This window comes from Notolabrus celidotus, chromosome 15 (assembly GCF_009762535.1).
Source record: "Notolabrus celidotus isolate fNotCel1 chromosome 15, fNotCel1.pri, whole genome shotgun sequence".
Lineage (NCBI taxonomy): Eukaryota > Metazoa > Chordata > Actinopteri > Labriformes > Labridae > Notolabrus > Notolabrus celidotus.
In genome coordinates this window covers 18,129,449-18,146,789 of record NC_048286.1, presented here as the reverse complement: position 1 = coordinate 18,146,789, position 17,341 = coordinate 18,129,449, and the positions used below count along the sequence as shown (strand labels likewise).

At 39.6% G+C, this 17,341-nt stretch overlaps 1 protein-coding gene across 2 annotated transcripts in view; it reads right to left on the bottom strand.

Annotated features, from left to right (window-relative positions):
* The window catches only part of fgf12a (fibroblast growth factor 12a), a 50,226-nt gene extending 38,540 nt beyond the window's left edge, over positions 1-11,686 (bottom strand). Inside the window, exon 1 of one of the 2 annotated variants that reach the window (XM_034703536.1) lies at positions 11,392-11,686. In XM_034703536.1, the coding sequence (XP_034559427.1) occupies positions 11,392-11,410 (19 nt within the window). In that variant the 5' untranslated portion in view covers positions 11,411-11,686. Of the gene's footprint in view, positions 1-679; positions 1,269-11,391 lie in introns of those variants that run through there. The other variant, XM_034703535.1, reaches the window with a different exon arrangement.
* Between the last annotated feature and the right edge of the window lie 5,655 nt (positions 11,687-17,341).

Genomic DNA, 17,341 nt, shown 5'->3' with positions numbered 1-17,341 from the left:
CAAAGTGTAGTTCAGGGGAGTCCATGGGTCCTATTATACTTTTGATGGGGACCCAAAAATAAGGAGAAGTTTTATTTCAAAGCAGAACTTCCAGAGGACTTTAAGAAGAAGTTTGCTACTTTATCAACAGTCTTTGCTTGTGCTGTAGGGAATTGAAAAACTTAGAGATATGTAATCATGATTTAAATCTATGTGAACATGAAACTTTTGGAGGACTTCCACTGTGGCGCTGTCCGTGGTGCTGAACCACGCTGCTTGTTTTGGGGCCCTTACAACAACACTGCCTCTCTCCAGGCCCCTGAAGTTTAATGACTTGATCCCTGCATTGTCCAGTTTTTGGCCCGCTTCAGATGCAGCACTGGATCGAGCTCGCCTGCAAATTGAAACCTCAGTCTGGTCTAAAGTAACCGGAGTACAGTGCGGCTGCTGGATGCTGCCTTGCCAGCAGCTATCTGCAAACACAAAACTCAGGACAGATGCGAGGAGCACTGCAGACTCGGAAGATGGTACTCACACACTCGAGTGTCCAATGAAACCCACTCCCCCCTCCTCCCCCGTCCTTCTTTTCCTCTCTTTTCATCTCCTTTCTTTCTTTCTTTTTGAGATCACTCAAGAGAGAGAAAGCATGCAAAGCGCAGGTAGCTACAAAAGCTACGGTGCTATGTGTTGTGTCTCTCACCGTTGGTGATAGTGGTCGACTTCGATCGTTGTCCACAAAAACACTGCAGCATATGCGCTCCTTTCTGAAGGAATGGCCTCAGAATCCTCATTGATTTGGGTTGATGAGAGCCTTCCTCAATCCAAACAATCGGACGAACGCTATCACAACACAGCAGCAGGGTCAGGCAGCATAGCGTAGCCAGCCAGGCTCACAGCAGCCCTCAAAACGCTGGAAGGGCACAGTCTGCAGGACAAATTACGCTAAAACGAGGCATCTTGAGTGGGTCCCCCCTTCTCTCTCTTTCCTTCTCTCTTTCTATCTCGCTCTGTCTATCCTCTTCTCGTCCACGGACGGTCATTCGCGTTCACGGCACACTCCTCTTCCGCCACGACAGGCAACGCAAGGACGTTACAATGTGCTCTTAATTGTACATCCCCCCCTCCTGTCTCCGCGTCTTTACCAGCAACGGACGTAATATCAGGAGAGGAAGGGGGGAGAGAGTGAAGGAGAGAGAGTGAGGGAGAGGGAGAGAGAGCATGCACGCCAAAGTTAAACTGCAGGGGGAAAGTGGCAGGTCGGCCACGAGTGAGGTAATGCGGTGCTGACAGTTCAGGCGACACCGGCTGCAAAATCTGACGCTGGCGGCACAGATGTTGGAGCCCAGGAGAGAAAGGTGTCTCTTTCCTTTTTTTTAAATAAAAAAAAAACTGATCCATTGGGAACAAGCGGACAACGCAGAGCTGACGTCAGCAGCAGCAGCCCACCGTTTTAAAGACAACGTGCTTTTTTTTTCAGATACTACCTGAAAGCAGTGATGGACAAAGTACACAGCTTCATTACTTGAGTCAAAAGATCCTCCTGGTCAACATTACTCCAATACAAGTGAAAGTTGCTCTGTAAAATGATGAAGTTAAAGTCCTGGAGTACTTGCTTTTAAAAATACTTAAGTATTCAAAGTACTTCTTAAAATATCTCAAATGTTTTTTCACAAAGCATGAGTGCAGTCAAGAATGCATGGGTGTACATTCTGCTACGCTCTGTTTATCTAGAAAACCTTATTTGATCTCTAAAAAGTCTACCATGAAATATAAACTAAGTAACTACATGCACAGACAAGTTTCAAAGGTTCATCTGGAATAAAACAAGTGTGTTAGCTTCAGACCTCCACATGCTTTCTCAGGTTAGATGGTGATGTTTTGTAGGCTGTAATGAAGATTGTGTGGTAAACAGATCAGAGATTTACAACATATGAATCATTCTTTATTTAAAAACCTCAAACGTGGGTTTAAAATACAGCTGTGGTGCTCAGTTATAATCAACATCCTTCTTTGCCGCTACACTCAACCGAGGTACGGCTACACCATTTAGACAAACCAAACACAAGCACACAAAGAGTTTACGGTCTTACGGGATCTGATTTCAGAGAAGAAAATTCATCAGCTGACTATAAAGCAATAGTAGTGAGTGACTAGATCACTGATAGAAATGTAGTGGAGTCAAAAGTACAATATTTGTCTTTCAAATGAAGTGGAGTAAAAGTAATAAGTTCCCCCCAAAAGAAATACTCATGTAAAGTACAGATACTCAAAAAATGTACTTAAGTGCAGTACTCAAGTTAAACTGCCTGAAAGTTTATGGCTCGTGTGGTCACTGCGTGATATGACCGCCTCAGTGTCAACTGTGGTCATAGCAAAGGATGAGCAGCAGGCAGCTGTGCTGTCAGAAGTGAACTCTAAAGAAAAGAAAATCTGTGCTAACTGTTTTGTAAATTGACAGCTTCTCAAAACTGTGAACATAACGCTGAAGCACCTGCACTTATGTAAAGTAGTCATATGATGCTTCATGTGAGAATGATAAAAAAAGTTGATCAGGGCATCTGCCTTTGGCTTGACCCATTGTAGTAGGAGTGACGTGCTGATTGTAACCTTTGAAGAACAAATTACAATAAATATGCAGTGATGGGGGAAGTAGAGTACCACAATGTGGAAACAGTATAAGTAAAATAACTCACTCAAATAAATGATATATCAGCATTACTAGATGCATAAAAATGGCCTTTGTAAGTGAATGTTTCTCACATTGGTTATTATGTATAACTTCAGTATTTCACTGTTGTAGTTGGTAAGGGTGGGGCTTGATTTTATCATTTCACACACTGTCGAGTTGTGTAAATCCAACACAAAATGAATATAGGCTATAAAATTATATCACATAAGGTTGCCTCATATCTAGCAGAGTAAAAGCAGGCTTACTGTTAATTCATGTAAAATGTAGCACAAGTGCAAAGTAGAATAAAATATAATAATGAAATTGTACTTCATCACTTAAAGAGATAGTACATTTTTTTAAGTGGAGTTGAATGAGGTCAATAGGTAGTGTATTACCTACCTAGATGCTCTTAGCCCCTTTTTTGAGCTAGTGGCTGGAGAATTGGTGGAGCAACACAGTTGTGTTTGAGTATAGTGTGAAAAGGAATGGGCTTTCGAAAGAAATCTAATGTAGTACACCAACTGTGTTTGAGCCAAAGTTTCTCAAAATTGGCAAAATAATTTGGTAGTGTTCACTGTGTTTGCAGTGGTTAATAGCTTTGCTTCTGTTCCTGTTTCCGGGCCAGCTTCTCAATGTATCTGATAGGCAACGGACTTTAAAAGCTAAAAAGTGCTCTGTAAGAGAGGTAAATTAATTATGATAATATGACATTTTAGAATACATTAGCATTTTTTTTCACTTTGGATGGCACTGTGTCCAATAAGTTTGCACTAAAGGTCCGGAAGCAATCAGAGTAACAACTTTATTATATAAGTCCCTTTGACCTCACTGTTTATACAGAGCTGTCTTTACAAATATGGCTCAATAAATGTATGAAACTACAATAATAATAATAACAATGATTATTGGAGTATTACCAAAAAACATCACAATGTTGCTTTATCTACTGAGTGACTCCTTACTGATATAGTCTCCAAATACAGATTAAAAAAACCAAAAGTCTTGCAATGCAATTCATTCCAGGGCCACAGTTGTTGCCCTGATATTTCATTAAAGCAAAACTATGTAGCACTTTCTACACTAGGGGGAGCCATGACATAAAGCACTCAGACCAAGGTAAGATGCAGAGGCTGAGATTTGACAATGAAGCAGAGACAGAGTGAATAAGACAAAGTATCATCACAAGTCCTAGAAGTATCCAGAGCCACCAAAGACAAAACATTGATGTTTAGATTTCCTGTGTGGGGACACATTATTGTTCGAGAGGATGTGTGAAATCTACTGCAGCATCCAGTCAACACACTTCTGGCATTTGTATAAGAGAGCATTTTGCTGAATGTCTATTAGTTTTTCCACATCCACCATTATATCACCTCATGCAACCTTGCAGCACAAAGGGAACAACTAACACGGCACCAACAACTTTGGGAACATGCCCTCATAGTGCCTAATATATACAATGTGCATAAAAGGGTGTTTTAAGTCAGCAATTTATCTCCACAACAGCATTCATGCAAACAAGGAAAGGTCAGAGAGGAGTAAAGAGAGAGGGAGGGGGGGAGCAGGAGGGGGGGGGGCTGGCATCAGACCCAGAGTCACAGATATGGTGATGGTGCTGTATTCAGCTGGAAGTGTGCTGTCCTGCTGCAGAGCCAATCATTGCTATATGCAGAGAGAGAGAGAGAGAGAGAGAGAGAGAGAGAGAGAGAGAGGGAGAGAGGGAGAGAGAGAGAGACACACAGTAGGAGGGGGGAGGCACAGAGGGCACAGGGAGGGATTAAAATGCAATAAAACACAGCTAATATAGATCTTGCATAGTAATAACAACAGTGACAGTGTTTGTCAGTTATGGAAAGTAGTAGAGTAGATTTACTACAGAACCTTACCTTTCAAGGTACTCATATTTGACTTGACTATTGCTGTATCCTGCTTCTTTACATTTGTACCACAAATAAGAGTACATGCACCTCAGTGCATCAACAGTTATAGGTGCGTTTTTAGGGATGTCCAGATCCTGATCTAAAGTATCGGATTGGAGCCGATCGGGGCATTTTTTTTTTAACTGATGGGGGGATCAGCTATTTGAGCTGTTCATCTAATCCTGGTCATTTACGTCAACTGTCATAAACTGAGTACATATGCGTCAAAATGCAAATGCACCAATAACTCAGCATGAGCAAAGTCTTGGCTAAATGTCAACAATGTGGAAATATTTAAAAGAAAATACAATCCAACAGCCACGTGTATTATATGCAATATAATCGTTTGACAAGGTGGTAGCATTAGAGCTGCGTTCAGTACTTCCAATTTCATATGATAACTAAGAAGTAAACATACAACAGAATACGTGCGTTCACTAAAGGAACAGAGAAAAAGGCTGACACACCGAAGTAGCAGACTTTAAAAGAAAATATTAAATATCTCCAAGAGAACAAAAAGGCCAAAAAGAGTTTGTTGAATTCATCACTATTGCGACCAAATATTTAAGTTAAACTAAGCTATTACACCATTATGAGTAGAACTTTGATAACTGAGTATTTCAACAATACCTGGGGTAAATTGAATTAGCCGAAGACATCACAAGTTAATTTGTTTACTTTAGTTAGAAGTTTTTTCAGTATGTCACTTTATAGACGGTCACCCAGCATCAAGTCACGGCATGCTATGTTAAGAGTTCCCTGTGGATTGTTCAGCTCACAGGACCGCTCATACTGATGAAAATCTTGGCTTGCTGTCTACCTTACTATGGTTGGAAAGAGGTGTGGGTTTTGTAAAAGCATGTTTCTGATGAGTTATTGACCTGAGAAGGACAAACCTGTGAATGTCATTCCTGCTTTATAAGAGTATATCTTGTCTCAGAACAAACATACATGTTCTTCTTCTCTCTTTCACAACAAGTTAGTTCACCTGAATGTCAGGTGGTAGACTTCAGCCAATCAGCTGACAGTCACACAGTTCATAGAAAGCTTGTATCCCCTTTGCTTTTTTTAATCAGTGATGGATGCCATTTAAAATGTAGAAAAGTATAATACTTAGCAAAATCAACACTTAACTAACAGTGAAAGTATACAAATGAGTCACTGAATAACAGTAACTAGAGTAAATGTAATTAGTTACTTTCTACCCCTGGGTACTGATGCCTGTGTTTCTACTGCCTTGTCTTTGAATTATGTCCAGTCCTGTTGTATTATTTGGTTAGTTTTAACATTAAACAAGCAGATTAATGAAATGGTAAAATGTACTTATAAAGCACTTTTCTAGACTTTCTGAGCACTCAGAGCGCTTTTACACTTCTCGTCACATACACTTATTCACATCCATTCACTCACTATTTGTAGAGGCTGCTTATAGTAAGGGCCCATCAGTATTAGGGACCAGTGTGCAGCATCTTTTGTCATGTTGTGGTGAGGTTGCACACTGAAACCATCTGATAAGTAGCAGCAGTAAGAGAACCTACAATGATGAAAAAACGTGTAAAAGAAAGTTGAAGTCACATTCTAGCAGAGTCAGTGATTGTTTCTACTGCTAAGTTGACAATGCAGCATTGCAGACCTTCCTCATCTGCAGATTTTAAGAGCTCATATTGAAGTTATGAAAGCCGCTGAGGATTCAGTAATGATAACACACTTATAAATATCATACTCTATTACAGAAACCCATCACTTTTACATACTGGTCCTTTAAATTAAATCTTAATAAAGAAGATACTTCTTTAAGTAGCTCCAACAACCTGCACCAACAAGGTGAAGCAGACTTTAACCTCAAAGGCAGAACCCAGGGCTCTTTAAGCTCATTGCCTTAAGCTTTATGAAATAACTGAATGTGATTTGGAGGAGTTTATCAAGTTTTTATCAGATCCTCTCTTCTCTCAGCTTGAGTACTTTGGCTGAACAGTTAGAGGACAAACTTCAGAAGGAGTTTTAGGATTTTATGAGAATGCACCAGACACAAAAAGTAAGGGGGACTTTCACATCTATTCCTTTTCCCGAAACAAATCCTGAGGAACTAATGCCGGATGCAGAACTTCCTTTATTTATATCACAATTCTCTTGTCCTCAGACTCCATCTCAACCTTTATCACCTTGCATGAGTCATAACTTTACTTTGTCCAACAAACAAAAAAAAGAAAAAAAGACGTGCCCTGCCTTTATTCTAGCAAACTCAGATGTGTCTGTGATGACACGGTGGAAGTGAGTCAGCTCTCATTTCACCCTCCTGTACATGTCAACAGAAGTAAGGTTAAAATGTTCACCTTGTAAGGTGAAACCAGCTTTGAATGATGAGATAAATAAAAATGCACTGTGTAGGGATGTGTTGTAATAATATCCGTCACACACTAGAAAGATAAACAGACAGGCCATTTTTTAGTAATTGAGATTTGATATTGAGATTTAGAAATCCCTTGGTAAAAGTTTGCTTTCTTCAGAGAAGTTTGTTGCTTTTAGAGCTGTTTGGTTTGATAAATTATTGATCAATATGAGTGTTTGCTGTTTTTGCAGCAGGAGGCAAAACTATATATATATATATATTCAACCTGACAAATGCTTTGACAGCTATAGCATTACAAATTCATACAGTGCTGCCGAGCATTAATCTAACTTGATTACACAGGGGGTATAAAAAAATGTCACGCACCTAAATCCTTGCAGTGCGGGACTTGAGACTGTATATTATATCTTATACTGATATACTCATTAAAATGGGTTAGTATTTTCAGTAGAAACTCTAGTGTGTGGAAAACATTTTACCCAACAATACGTTTAAAGTCAAGTCTTAAGTATTTACAGTTCCAAAATGCTCAAACTAAAGGGCAGATTTTTGTGAGGATGACTCAGTTGTTTGTCATTGTTTTCACAGTAGAGCTGCCCACAGTGGAGCATGATGAGAGAGAAAAACACATAAAAGATCATTACAAAACATATGAAACAGCTACTTACTCATTCAAATATGAATAATGTTCTAACTATGGTACAGTGTCACAGCAACATGAGGCATCTGAGTCTCTGCATTACTGCTTCAATAACCTTCAGTTTGAATTTAAAGATGTTTTTCTCTGTGTTGCATTCATCCTCCTTATATCTCTCTGCACACAATTAAAGGAACTATTGACCTTGAACAAGCTTGAGGTTTAGTTTCTTTCTGCAAAAAGTGATGTTATTATCATGTGTACATGTAGTGCAGAAGTTTCAGTACATATACTTTCATCTTGTCAAACATAAAAAGCTACAGAAACCCGGTCACTGACCCCCCCCCCCCCCAAATCAACGCTGAGGTCTGTCATCCTCAGGACTGAAACGCACACACTCACTTTGATTTTAAATTGCACTATTGCAAAGTTTTTGCACTGTTTCAAAACTGTATTTTCTTATTTTTATTAGCTTACTCTTTTTCATTTTAGCTCATCTTTTTCTAGCTATTTCCTATGTTTATCTGTTGTTGTCGTTGCTAGGGTCTGAGGGAGAAACTTAATATCAAATCCTCTGTATGTCTGGTGCATACTGCAGTTTTTGACAATAAAGAAGACTTTGACTTTTTTGACTTTGATAAAAAAAAACATGTCAACAGACACTCAGTTGTCTACAACAATCAGTTTTAAGTTATACAAATTATGAAAATGACACTGTAAAGAATTCACCACCAATAAAAAGTTTGTTGGAGTTCATTCACGCAAAAAGTTTAAGACTAAACCACAAGTACACTACAAGGTGATGTTAAACGGCACTTAATCACAGCTGATGGCAACTTCCGTTTGCTGAAATGACAGAAAGGATTCTCATATCCTGCAAAGCTTCAGCCATGTCTCTGATACTCAAATCAGCTGCACTGCAAACTGTTTATGGTTGCATTAAGTAAAGCTGCCAAAAATCTCTTGCAAAACAGCAAGTGTGCAAACTTGCGGTCAGGGGTTCAATCTGAGTACAAGAAGATACTTGTCACAGATAATGTATCAGCGTCACCAAATAGAGACACATTTAGATCTTCCACTTCTCATGCTTCCAAAGTCGAGGGTTTGTTGAGTTTAGTTTTTAAAATCACAATCTATAGTTATTTCCACCAGCAAGCTTCTTCCCATCGGCCATAGCACTGCTAAACAGAATGCCACTGTAATGTGTTCGGTGTGTTTATATGTGTCCGGTGTGCATATTTGTGTCCAGTGTGTTCATATGTGTTCGGTGTGTTTTATATGTGCCCAGTGTGTGCATATGTGTCTGGTGTGTATATTTGTGGGATGCGGGGCACCATTGCTGTGAGGCTGGGTGGATGGTTATGGTTATTGTGTTCATACATGTATTCCTGTACAGACGGTGGCAACAAATCTCCTTATTAAGGACAAATAAAGATCTATCTATCTATCTATCAAAAAGATAATACTTGAATAATAATGTGTGTATTTTTATGGGACATGCCATGCATGCCAAACCCAACAATTACACCCAACAAGCTTTATGTACATATTACTTTGAGGTATATGTTCTAAAAGACAGAAAGACAGGAAAAGAGAGAGAAGTTTTCAGTCATGCAAAATTGAAGACTGCAAAATGTGGGGGATAAGAAATTAGAGGTGAAGATTGCTGTGGTGTGCAGGACATAAAGAGGATTTAACAGATGAGGTGAGTGAGGTGACAGGGAGATGTGAAAAAACGACTCAGCAGCAGCACTAAATGGCTGTGTGCACATGTTTGTACAGAGCCTTCCCTTCTTATCAGAGGTGCATGCACCCAAGTCAAGCTAAACATAGAATATGTTTGAAGTTTGCTCTGTTTTGACCTATTGTTGTTAACAGAATGACTGCAATGTCATGGCCTCATTAACTTGCCTTTGTTCAGCGTTCTTAAGCTGGAACATTACATTACTATAAATATAACTCACATATATTAATTAAGGAATAATCCGCACTTCAACACGGAATCAGGACTAATACAGAATAAGCTTTTATAACAGGGGCCCTCTTCAAGACAGCGCTACATAAGGACATAAGGTCAATCATAGCACACTTATTATGGTTATTATTATATTTCCTAAAACAATACAATTACACAAATCATCAAAACTAATTGTCACACAGTGAACTTGGAGTTTTTTGGGTCGCCCGCTTTGCCGGTTTATAATCCTGCCTTTATATTAGAAAATGTTATTAAAAACCAGAACTTCTTAGGCTGATGGTGCACAATTACAGAGGAGACAAGTCAGACAGGTCACAAAAGACAAACATAAAAACACATTGTCACAGTTATATACAAACTTGTAAATAATCTGGTAGGATAACATATGCTCCACACAGCTCATGGGGAGGTAAGACTGACCAAATATAGCTGCTACTGGCTTGTTATTAAACTTTTATATGACCTATACATTTTTTTTTTGTCATAATTGTCCTGGAATTATTCATATATCTTATTTTTTCACAATTGAACTGAAAATTGAGGCACATTAAGGTTCTATTTCACAGAGAGGAGAGAAAAGACCCAAATCATCATGACATCACATGAATTATTAGCCACTTTTCACTCCTCAAATTGAACTACTGCACACTATTCTGCCCAATAACAACAGGAGGATGAAAACAGTGTGCTGGGATGGAAAGTATGTACGACAGTAGAGGATATTGTGCTTGACAGTTCAGCATAAAGCATATGTGTGGCTGTGACACTTCACTTCTGTGTGGCATCAGTGCAGGCTATAAACTCTGCAGATCCCAAAGTGGATTTAAGAAAGATGGGACATCTTGTTACAGGGGATGAATAAGCCCCTGCTGAGCTACATAGTGCACACCTCATGACTTATGGGTGATATTTTCTGTACACTCTGGATAAAAAAACATGAGGGTGACCATATCAAAAGGGTCACCCTACTTAAACAAGGGCACTCTGTACCCTTTGCAAATATATCCTTCACTGGGTCTATTTTCAACCATAATAAAACTACCCTGCAAAAGCAGGCCAAAACAACCACAACAAGAGCCGTGGTGCATTGTAAGCGAAGTGAGTTTCATACACTAAGTTGAGAGGAATAAAGCAATTGCTTTAGTTTTCATTAGCAGTAGCTCTAAATAACAGCCTCTATAGTCCATTCATTGCAAGCAAAATTGAACAGCTTTGTCAACAACACGCATGCTGATCGTTGAGGCCACACCACCACCGCTGCTTGGGGAACAGCAGCACATTCATCTCACCGAAAAAAAAGTGGAGAGGCAGCACTTTTTAGTCTCGCTGACAGGACCGGGAGAGCGAAAGAAAGCCGCTTACCATGCGCCACACAGAGGCTGAAAACTGTGTAATGCAGACCCGGTATAAGCACAAATTGTATTGTTTCTATATGCAAATTAAATGTTTTTCAATCATTGTGGACTTGTGGCATTAATACATTTTAATATTATCCCGTGTTGCAAAGGTACATTACAGGGGACGCAAAGTAATTGAGGCGGACGACAAAGCAACGAAACCGGCATGCAGCAGCAGCATTGCGCTGCAGCACTGAAGCATGTGGGGATCTGTAACGCATTTACAGTATGAAGTGCAATTTGGCTCAACTCTTGACTTAAGCTATAAAAGTGCATACCCGCTCTATTGCATGAAGTGTACAGCTACATGCATTCATTGTCACAATAAAGTTGGCAGGATTTCTGTGTTCCGCAGTCTGCACTGTACACAAATAGACAACAGGACGTGCAAAATAAAACAGAAAAACAAAACAAGATGGGCTTATAATTTATTCACGTTCAAGCACGTGGAGGTTCTTACCGGCGTTTTTATCACCCATGTCCCTTTGCTGTCAAGAAGTTGAAGGTGCTGCCGACGTAGGCTGAGGAAATGCGTTTGGAGCTGATGCGCGCTTGTTTCTTCAGCTGGGACAGCCGAGCAGAGAGGAGGCAAGTTTTTTTTTCGTCTCAAGTAAGTAATGAGTTGCAAAATGAGCTCCTCGTGGGACCCCCTCTGGCACAGGCTGCAGACACACCGGATGCAAAACCCTTCTGTGAGCTCGCACAGCCCTTTGGTGTTTGCAAGTGTTTCTGAGAAAGGTGGAGTGAGGACTCAGGTAAAGAAAGAGGGAGGGGTCGGACAGTGTGTGTGTGTGTGTGTGTGTGTGTGTGTGTGTGTGTGTGTGTGTGTGTGTGTGTGTGTGTGTGTGTGTGTGTGTGTGTGTGTGTGTGTGTGTGTTCAAGGAGAGGATGCTGGGTGTGCAAATGTGTCTTGATGCAGGAGTAAAGTAAATGTTTTTGTCAGAGGTTGTATTTTCATTTTTGTGCTGAAACAGGGTAAACAAAATTAAATTTCCCAGCAAACCTGCATGCTTAAATTTTTTTACTGAAGCTCATGCAGACTGAAGGGACCAGCTATGCAACAGTACTGGCCAGTGGCTCATTTTGAAGATAACCTTTTAATAATTGTATTAAAATTATCATATATTATCATATTAAGCCATATTTTGTAGTTCAACCCTAACGAGTGCTGTTTGTTCAATTCAAAATCCCTGCCATTTAAAGCTGCTGTTGGTAGGAATGGTGTAAAAAACATAGCTTTTTTTCTGCTGGGTATGGAGAAAAGGTCATAATGCCCATCGTTATTCATTGGTAAGTGGAGTAATTTCAGACTTTTGCGAAATATCTACGTTTTTCAATTACCTTTGTATCAAGCAATGTTGTTATTCCCCTCGTTCCCGTTATGACGGACCAATCAAAGCTAATCTCCAATCCTCTGTCCTGATTGGTTAAGGGTGGCCCCTACTACATCCTCTGATTGGTTATGAGTCCGGCACTATCATGACTGCACACGCCGATCTGTGTTGGGGGGCTAAGAGGAAATCTGGTTGGGAGGGATAGTGTTGACATCAAGCGGCAACCTCCAGTCTCAAACTATGAAGCCCATGCGGAAGTGTTAAAAACTGCAATTCATCGAGAATCCACTTGAGGCTGGCTGCAGAAACACTGGAAACAACATAAACACCAATTCAAAAAAGACGATCTTTGCAGCATTAATAAACATGTTTACAGCCTGGTTCAAAAAACAACTTGGCTCTATGTTGCTGAATTCTCTATCGGCACACACTGTACGGGGGGGGGGGGGGGGGGGGGGATTTTTTTCCAACGCGACGGTTCAGAAGATATTAGGATTACGAGTTTTTGCCCAAATAAGGACATGACTGACTTGACTCCCGGACGAGAACACATAGCTGTTGGCTAGGAGGCTCAAACTCCGCCCCTTTAGGTCACACTATGCCTGGTTGAGTTCGGCATTTCCAATATGGCCGCCGATTGCCTTAAAAACAGCACTCAGGAACAGATGGGTGACGTCACGGACACTACGTTGATATTTTATACAATCTATGGTTGACATTCAAAGTCCTTCTCTGAACAGATGTTTGCTCTGTGACTACCAACAGCAGCTTTAAGGCCAGTGCTGTTAAATAAGCCTATAAACTACATTTTAGATCAAACAATTATTGATACTGTCTCTGAGTACAACTAACCACAACACCAACTAAACAAACCCAAAAAACAGAAATATTGACCTTTTTAGGATGCAATTTGTGACGAAATCGACATTTTAAGTCTCTTTCTAAGCGTCTACTTCAGGCTAAAAAAAGTATGAAACAGTAATGTACCCCAGTTTATGCTAGGTGTGGTGCTTTTTTCATGTTTCCCTTTTAATTTTTATAATTTTCTGTTATTTTCAATGAAATATATTTTCCACTTGTACCCCACACTGATGAACCCTGTCCTCACACACCTACTGAACACACTCTACCATGTAGCTTTACAGTAAGCAAAGGCAGATGATATTTTGCTGAGATACATCAATTTTTAATGAATGTATTGCAGATCAATAGTCGTGTCCTTGGTGTATTGTTATTGTGCCTGATATTTGATTAGACTGCAGTAAAATAATGAAACACATTGTGCTCAGAAAACCCAGAAACTGAATAGTGCATTTAACATGAGCTAGCTGTTTCTGGTTAATGTGTTTTTTTCAAAAAGCTCTTGAGGAAGTTGCAGGTGTTCTGTAATCAAATCAGTTTGAAGTACAAGGGCAGAAATATAAACAAAGGTACAAAATGCAGCTTGTGCATTTATTCATGTGCACTTGTTATACTGTAGTATATTGTTTTTAACCTAAACGAAATGGCATAAGCAGTAAACCTTTTGATCAACACCTTTTGGGATGACTTTCACCAATCATAATAGTGAGAGGCTAATGTTGTTGGGCCTTCTGGTTAAAAATCAACATCATGACTGTCCAATTCATAAAAGAATACTGAGATCACACGCTGACCACTGAGTCTCAAAATCCATTCAGAAAAAGCAGAAAACAAGTTAACAGTGTTGTATGATCTCACTGGTCCATTGATCAGTATGTCAGAAAACTCTCCATCAGCACTTTGATGGGACGCTATGATAACTGCTAGAATTTCATCTGGCAGTATAAAAAGACCAGGCTGCTGGTATAAGATGTTTCTAGCCTCTGGGCTGAAATAGAAGCTTCAAGGCCGAATGGTGTCCCGCACCATGTGTCTGCTCATTGATACAAATCAGAGCTCAAATACAGGAGTCAAATACCAGGGTTACTTTATTATTAACCCTGTTTAGACATAGTTGAAGTTAGATTGATGATAACTGTCCTATGTTAATGACAAACGATGATTTCAGACATCGCACTTCCTGTCATGTGACCAAGGCTTTGCTACCTTCTGCCGACACAGGCAAATCCAGACTGGCGTCGGTTCACAGCAGATCGATTAGAGGACCTGAAAGAGGACACCTCTGCTGCATTGATCAGAAAGGAGCCTATAGTCCTCTACAGCCCAACAGGGATGTGTGTGTGTGTGTGCGCGTGTGTGTGTGAAAATTAGGGATGTGTATTTGCACCCACGCTGCAGCATTGTAGGTGGCTCTTTTTTCTTTCTTTTTTTTTTACCAAAATCTAACAGCTTCTCCTCTCTCCTTCCGCCTCTTAAATATTTATATCTTACCCTCCTTTGGTCCAGTTGCCTCCCTCTTCCTGTACTTCTATTTGGCCTCTCCACCTTAATCTGCCCTGTGCTCACTCTTATCACTGTCACCCCTCCTCTGCTCTCTTCATCCCTCCTCTTTCTCCTCTCCCACACCCCCCCCCCCTGCCCCAGACCAGCACCCATAGGATATCATCTGACTTGGCAATGTGTCCTTGGGTCCTCACTGTGGCAAAGGCATATTGCTGTCCTTTTCTTTGTACAATGAAACCTCTACAACCTCCACTTATTATGTAATTTTCTTGCAGAAGTGTGAGGTTTTATTATGAAGTCCCATAGGATGCATTGTCTGCTACAGTTAAGATTAATTACCTTCCTACTCCTAAACTGCTTTTATTCTTTTTCAGCTTTATTACAGCGTTTTTCATCACAGTAATGTCCTAAGATTAAGTATCCCAGTAAGTCCAGTGCAGATACTACATTGGAGGTGAGTCCTAGATACTCTGCAGACACTGCAGTGCAGACTTCTCCCTGTAAATTCTACCTTCCTCACCTATTTCTGGAGTCACTGGCAAGCGTGAGAGAAGTTTATGGAACTTGTCCAAATGCCAATAGCAACACTGAGGGCCATCAATACTGTTTAGCTACTGACCAAGGCTTCTTCACTATTTATTTCTTATAAGTGTGCATGTGAAGTGTTTGATAAAATGAAAAGTAAACTAAATCAATACTTATTTACTAATAATCTAACAGTGCTTTCACTTCCTCGGTCTTATTTTTCTGTATGCTAATTCTTGCTTTTACTTTGGAAGTCAATCTGTTGTGACTGAGGGAGTTCTTGGAAACTTAATCAATTAAAAGTAGCAAGAGTGGAAAATTTCAAAGGAAGACCCAAGCCAAAATATGTACAGCTGTGCTTTTCCTTATTTGTCAAAATGTTCATCAATAAAAATGCCTGTGCTTTTAATTTCACAACATTCTCCTAATTAATTGATATGAAATCATTAATTGCATTGTCATTGGCCATCATAAATGCATCGCAGCAAAATTAAATTGTCATCTGAAAAGTCATCCCATGGGGGTATAAAGTAGGAAAGTGTTAAAAGATGTAAGTTAATTAGCTAGAATTATTCAAAATTGTAGTTTATATCATTACCTCACCATTACTTGGTCACTGCCCATCACTGTGACTATGCTGGCTGGACCTCTGGTATCTGTCAAATATGTAGTCTAATCTATTTTATACAGTCTATGAGTCTAATACACCACTAGAGGGAAGTGAAGTGCTCCTAAGCAAAAAACAACAACAAACAGATGTGATATCTGTGCTGGTCCTCACCTTTTGCTGGATTTAAGGTCCCTCAGCTATTAAATCAGATCACAGATATTTTACAATAAAATAAATATCTATAACTTTGGTTCTCTCTGTAGTTTTTAGTATACATAAACCCAGTAAACAGAAAAAGGACAAAAACAATCACAACACTGGTGCCTCTTTTAATGACCTTCGTCACATTTACAAAGTGAGCGCCATCTCCAAGTCAAAGGCCATAGTTATGGACCCCCAGCACCCTTTACATGAGGAGCTTCAGATGCTCTGGGAGAAGGTTCAGTCTTCCCAGGCGTAGCACTAACAGACATAAACTGTGTTTTATTACGTCTGCTGTTGGTTTCTTGAACAATCTGTTACCACTGTGATCTATGTGTGGATCTTGTGCGGTGTTGTGTATGGTGTACTGTTTGGTTTTGTATTGTGTGGACTACTGTCTGCAAACCAAATTGCCCCTCGGAGACAATAAAGTTATACTCTACTCTACACTTAGCTTCTATATACAAGTCCATTGTAAATTTTTAAATACATATTTGGAAAAACTGCAAAGATGTGTGAGGGTGGTAGATGATGAATTCATAAATTCCATAGTTGTTACTGGTACAGTGTGTTTGTACTGGGCCAACTGCAATGTACTGACATACAACCTACTACACTGGTAAAAGTAACAATGAATATTTTGTTCTGAAATTGTATTTCTCTTTTTTTTCTAAGATTGATGATAGTGGTCGATGGAAGTATATCTGTGTAGCCAGTGGTGGACAGTAAAAAAGTAAATTTTTTGAGTATTATTTTTGGGGGGAACGTATTACTTTTACTCCATTACATTCAGAAGACAATTATTGTACTTTTGACTCCACTATGTCTATCAATGCTCTAGTTACTCACTACTTTGCTTTGAAGTCAGCTCATGAATTTCCATCTCATTTCTGAAATCTGATCCCACGGTTGAACGTTCAGCAAACACAGAGCAAACTTCAATCAGATCAGGCAGTTCATTTAGAGGTGGTAATGCTGGTTATAATTGTCCACCTGAGCACCCATGTCCATATCTTCAGCCCGTGTTAGAGGTTTTTGAAATGAAGAATGATATGTATGGTTTGAAATGTTCTCCCCGTTTCCCACTCTGCCCAAACATACAAACATTCACTGTCCAACCTGAGAGCGTGTTGACCTGCACAACATTTGTTTCATTCCAGATGAACATTTCAAACTAAGTTGTCTGTGCTTGGAGTAACTTAGTGTCTGTTTTTATTCCATGGTATAGTTTTTAGAGATTTCATGTTTTTTTTCTAAATAAACAGAATTTAACCGAATGTACTCCTATGTTTTCATGACTGCACTTATGTATTTTGAAAATACAACATTTTGAGATTTTTTAAGAAGTACTTTGAATACTTCAGTATTTTTAAAAG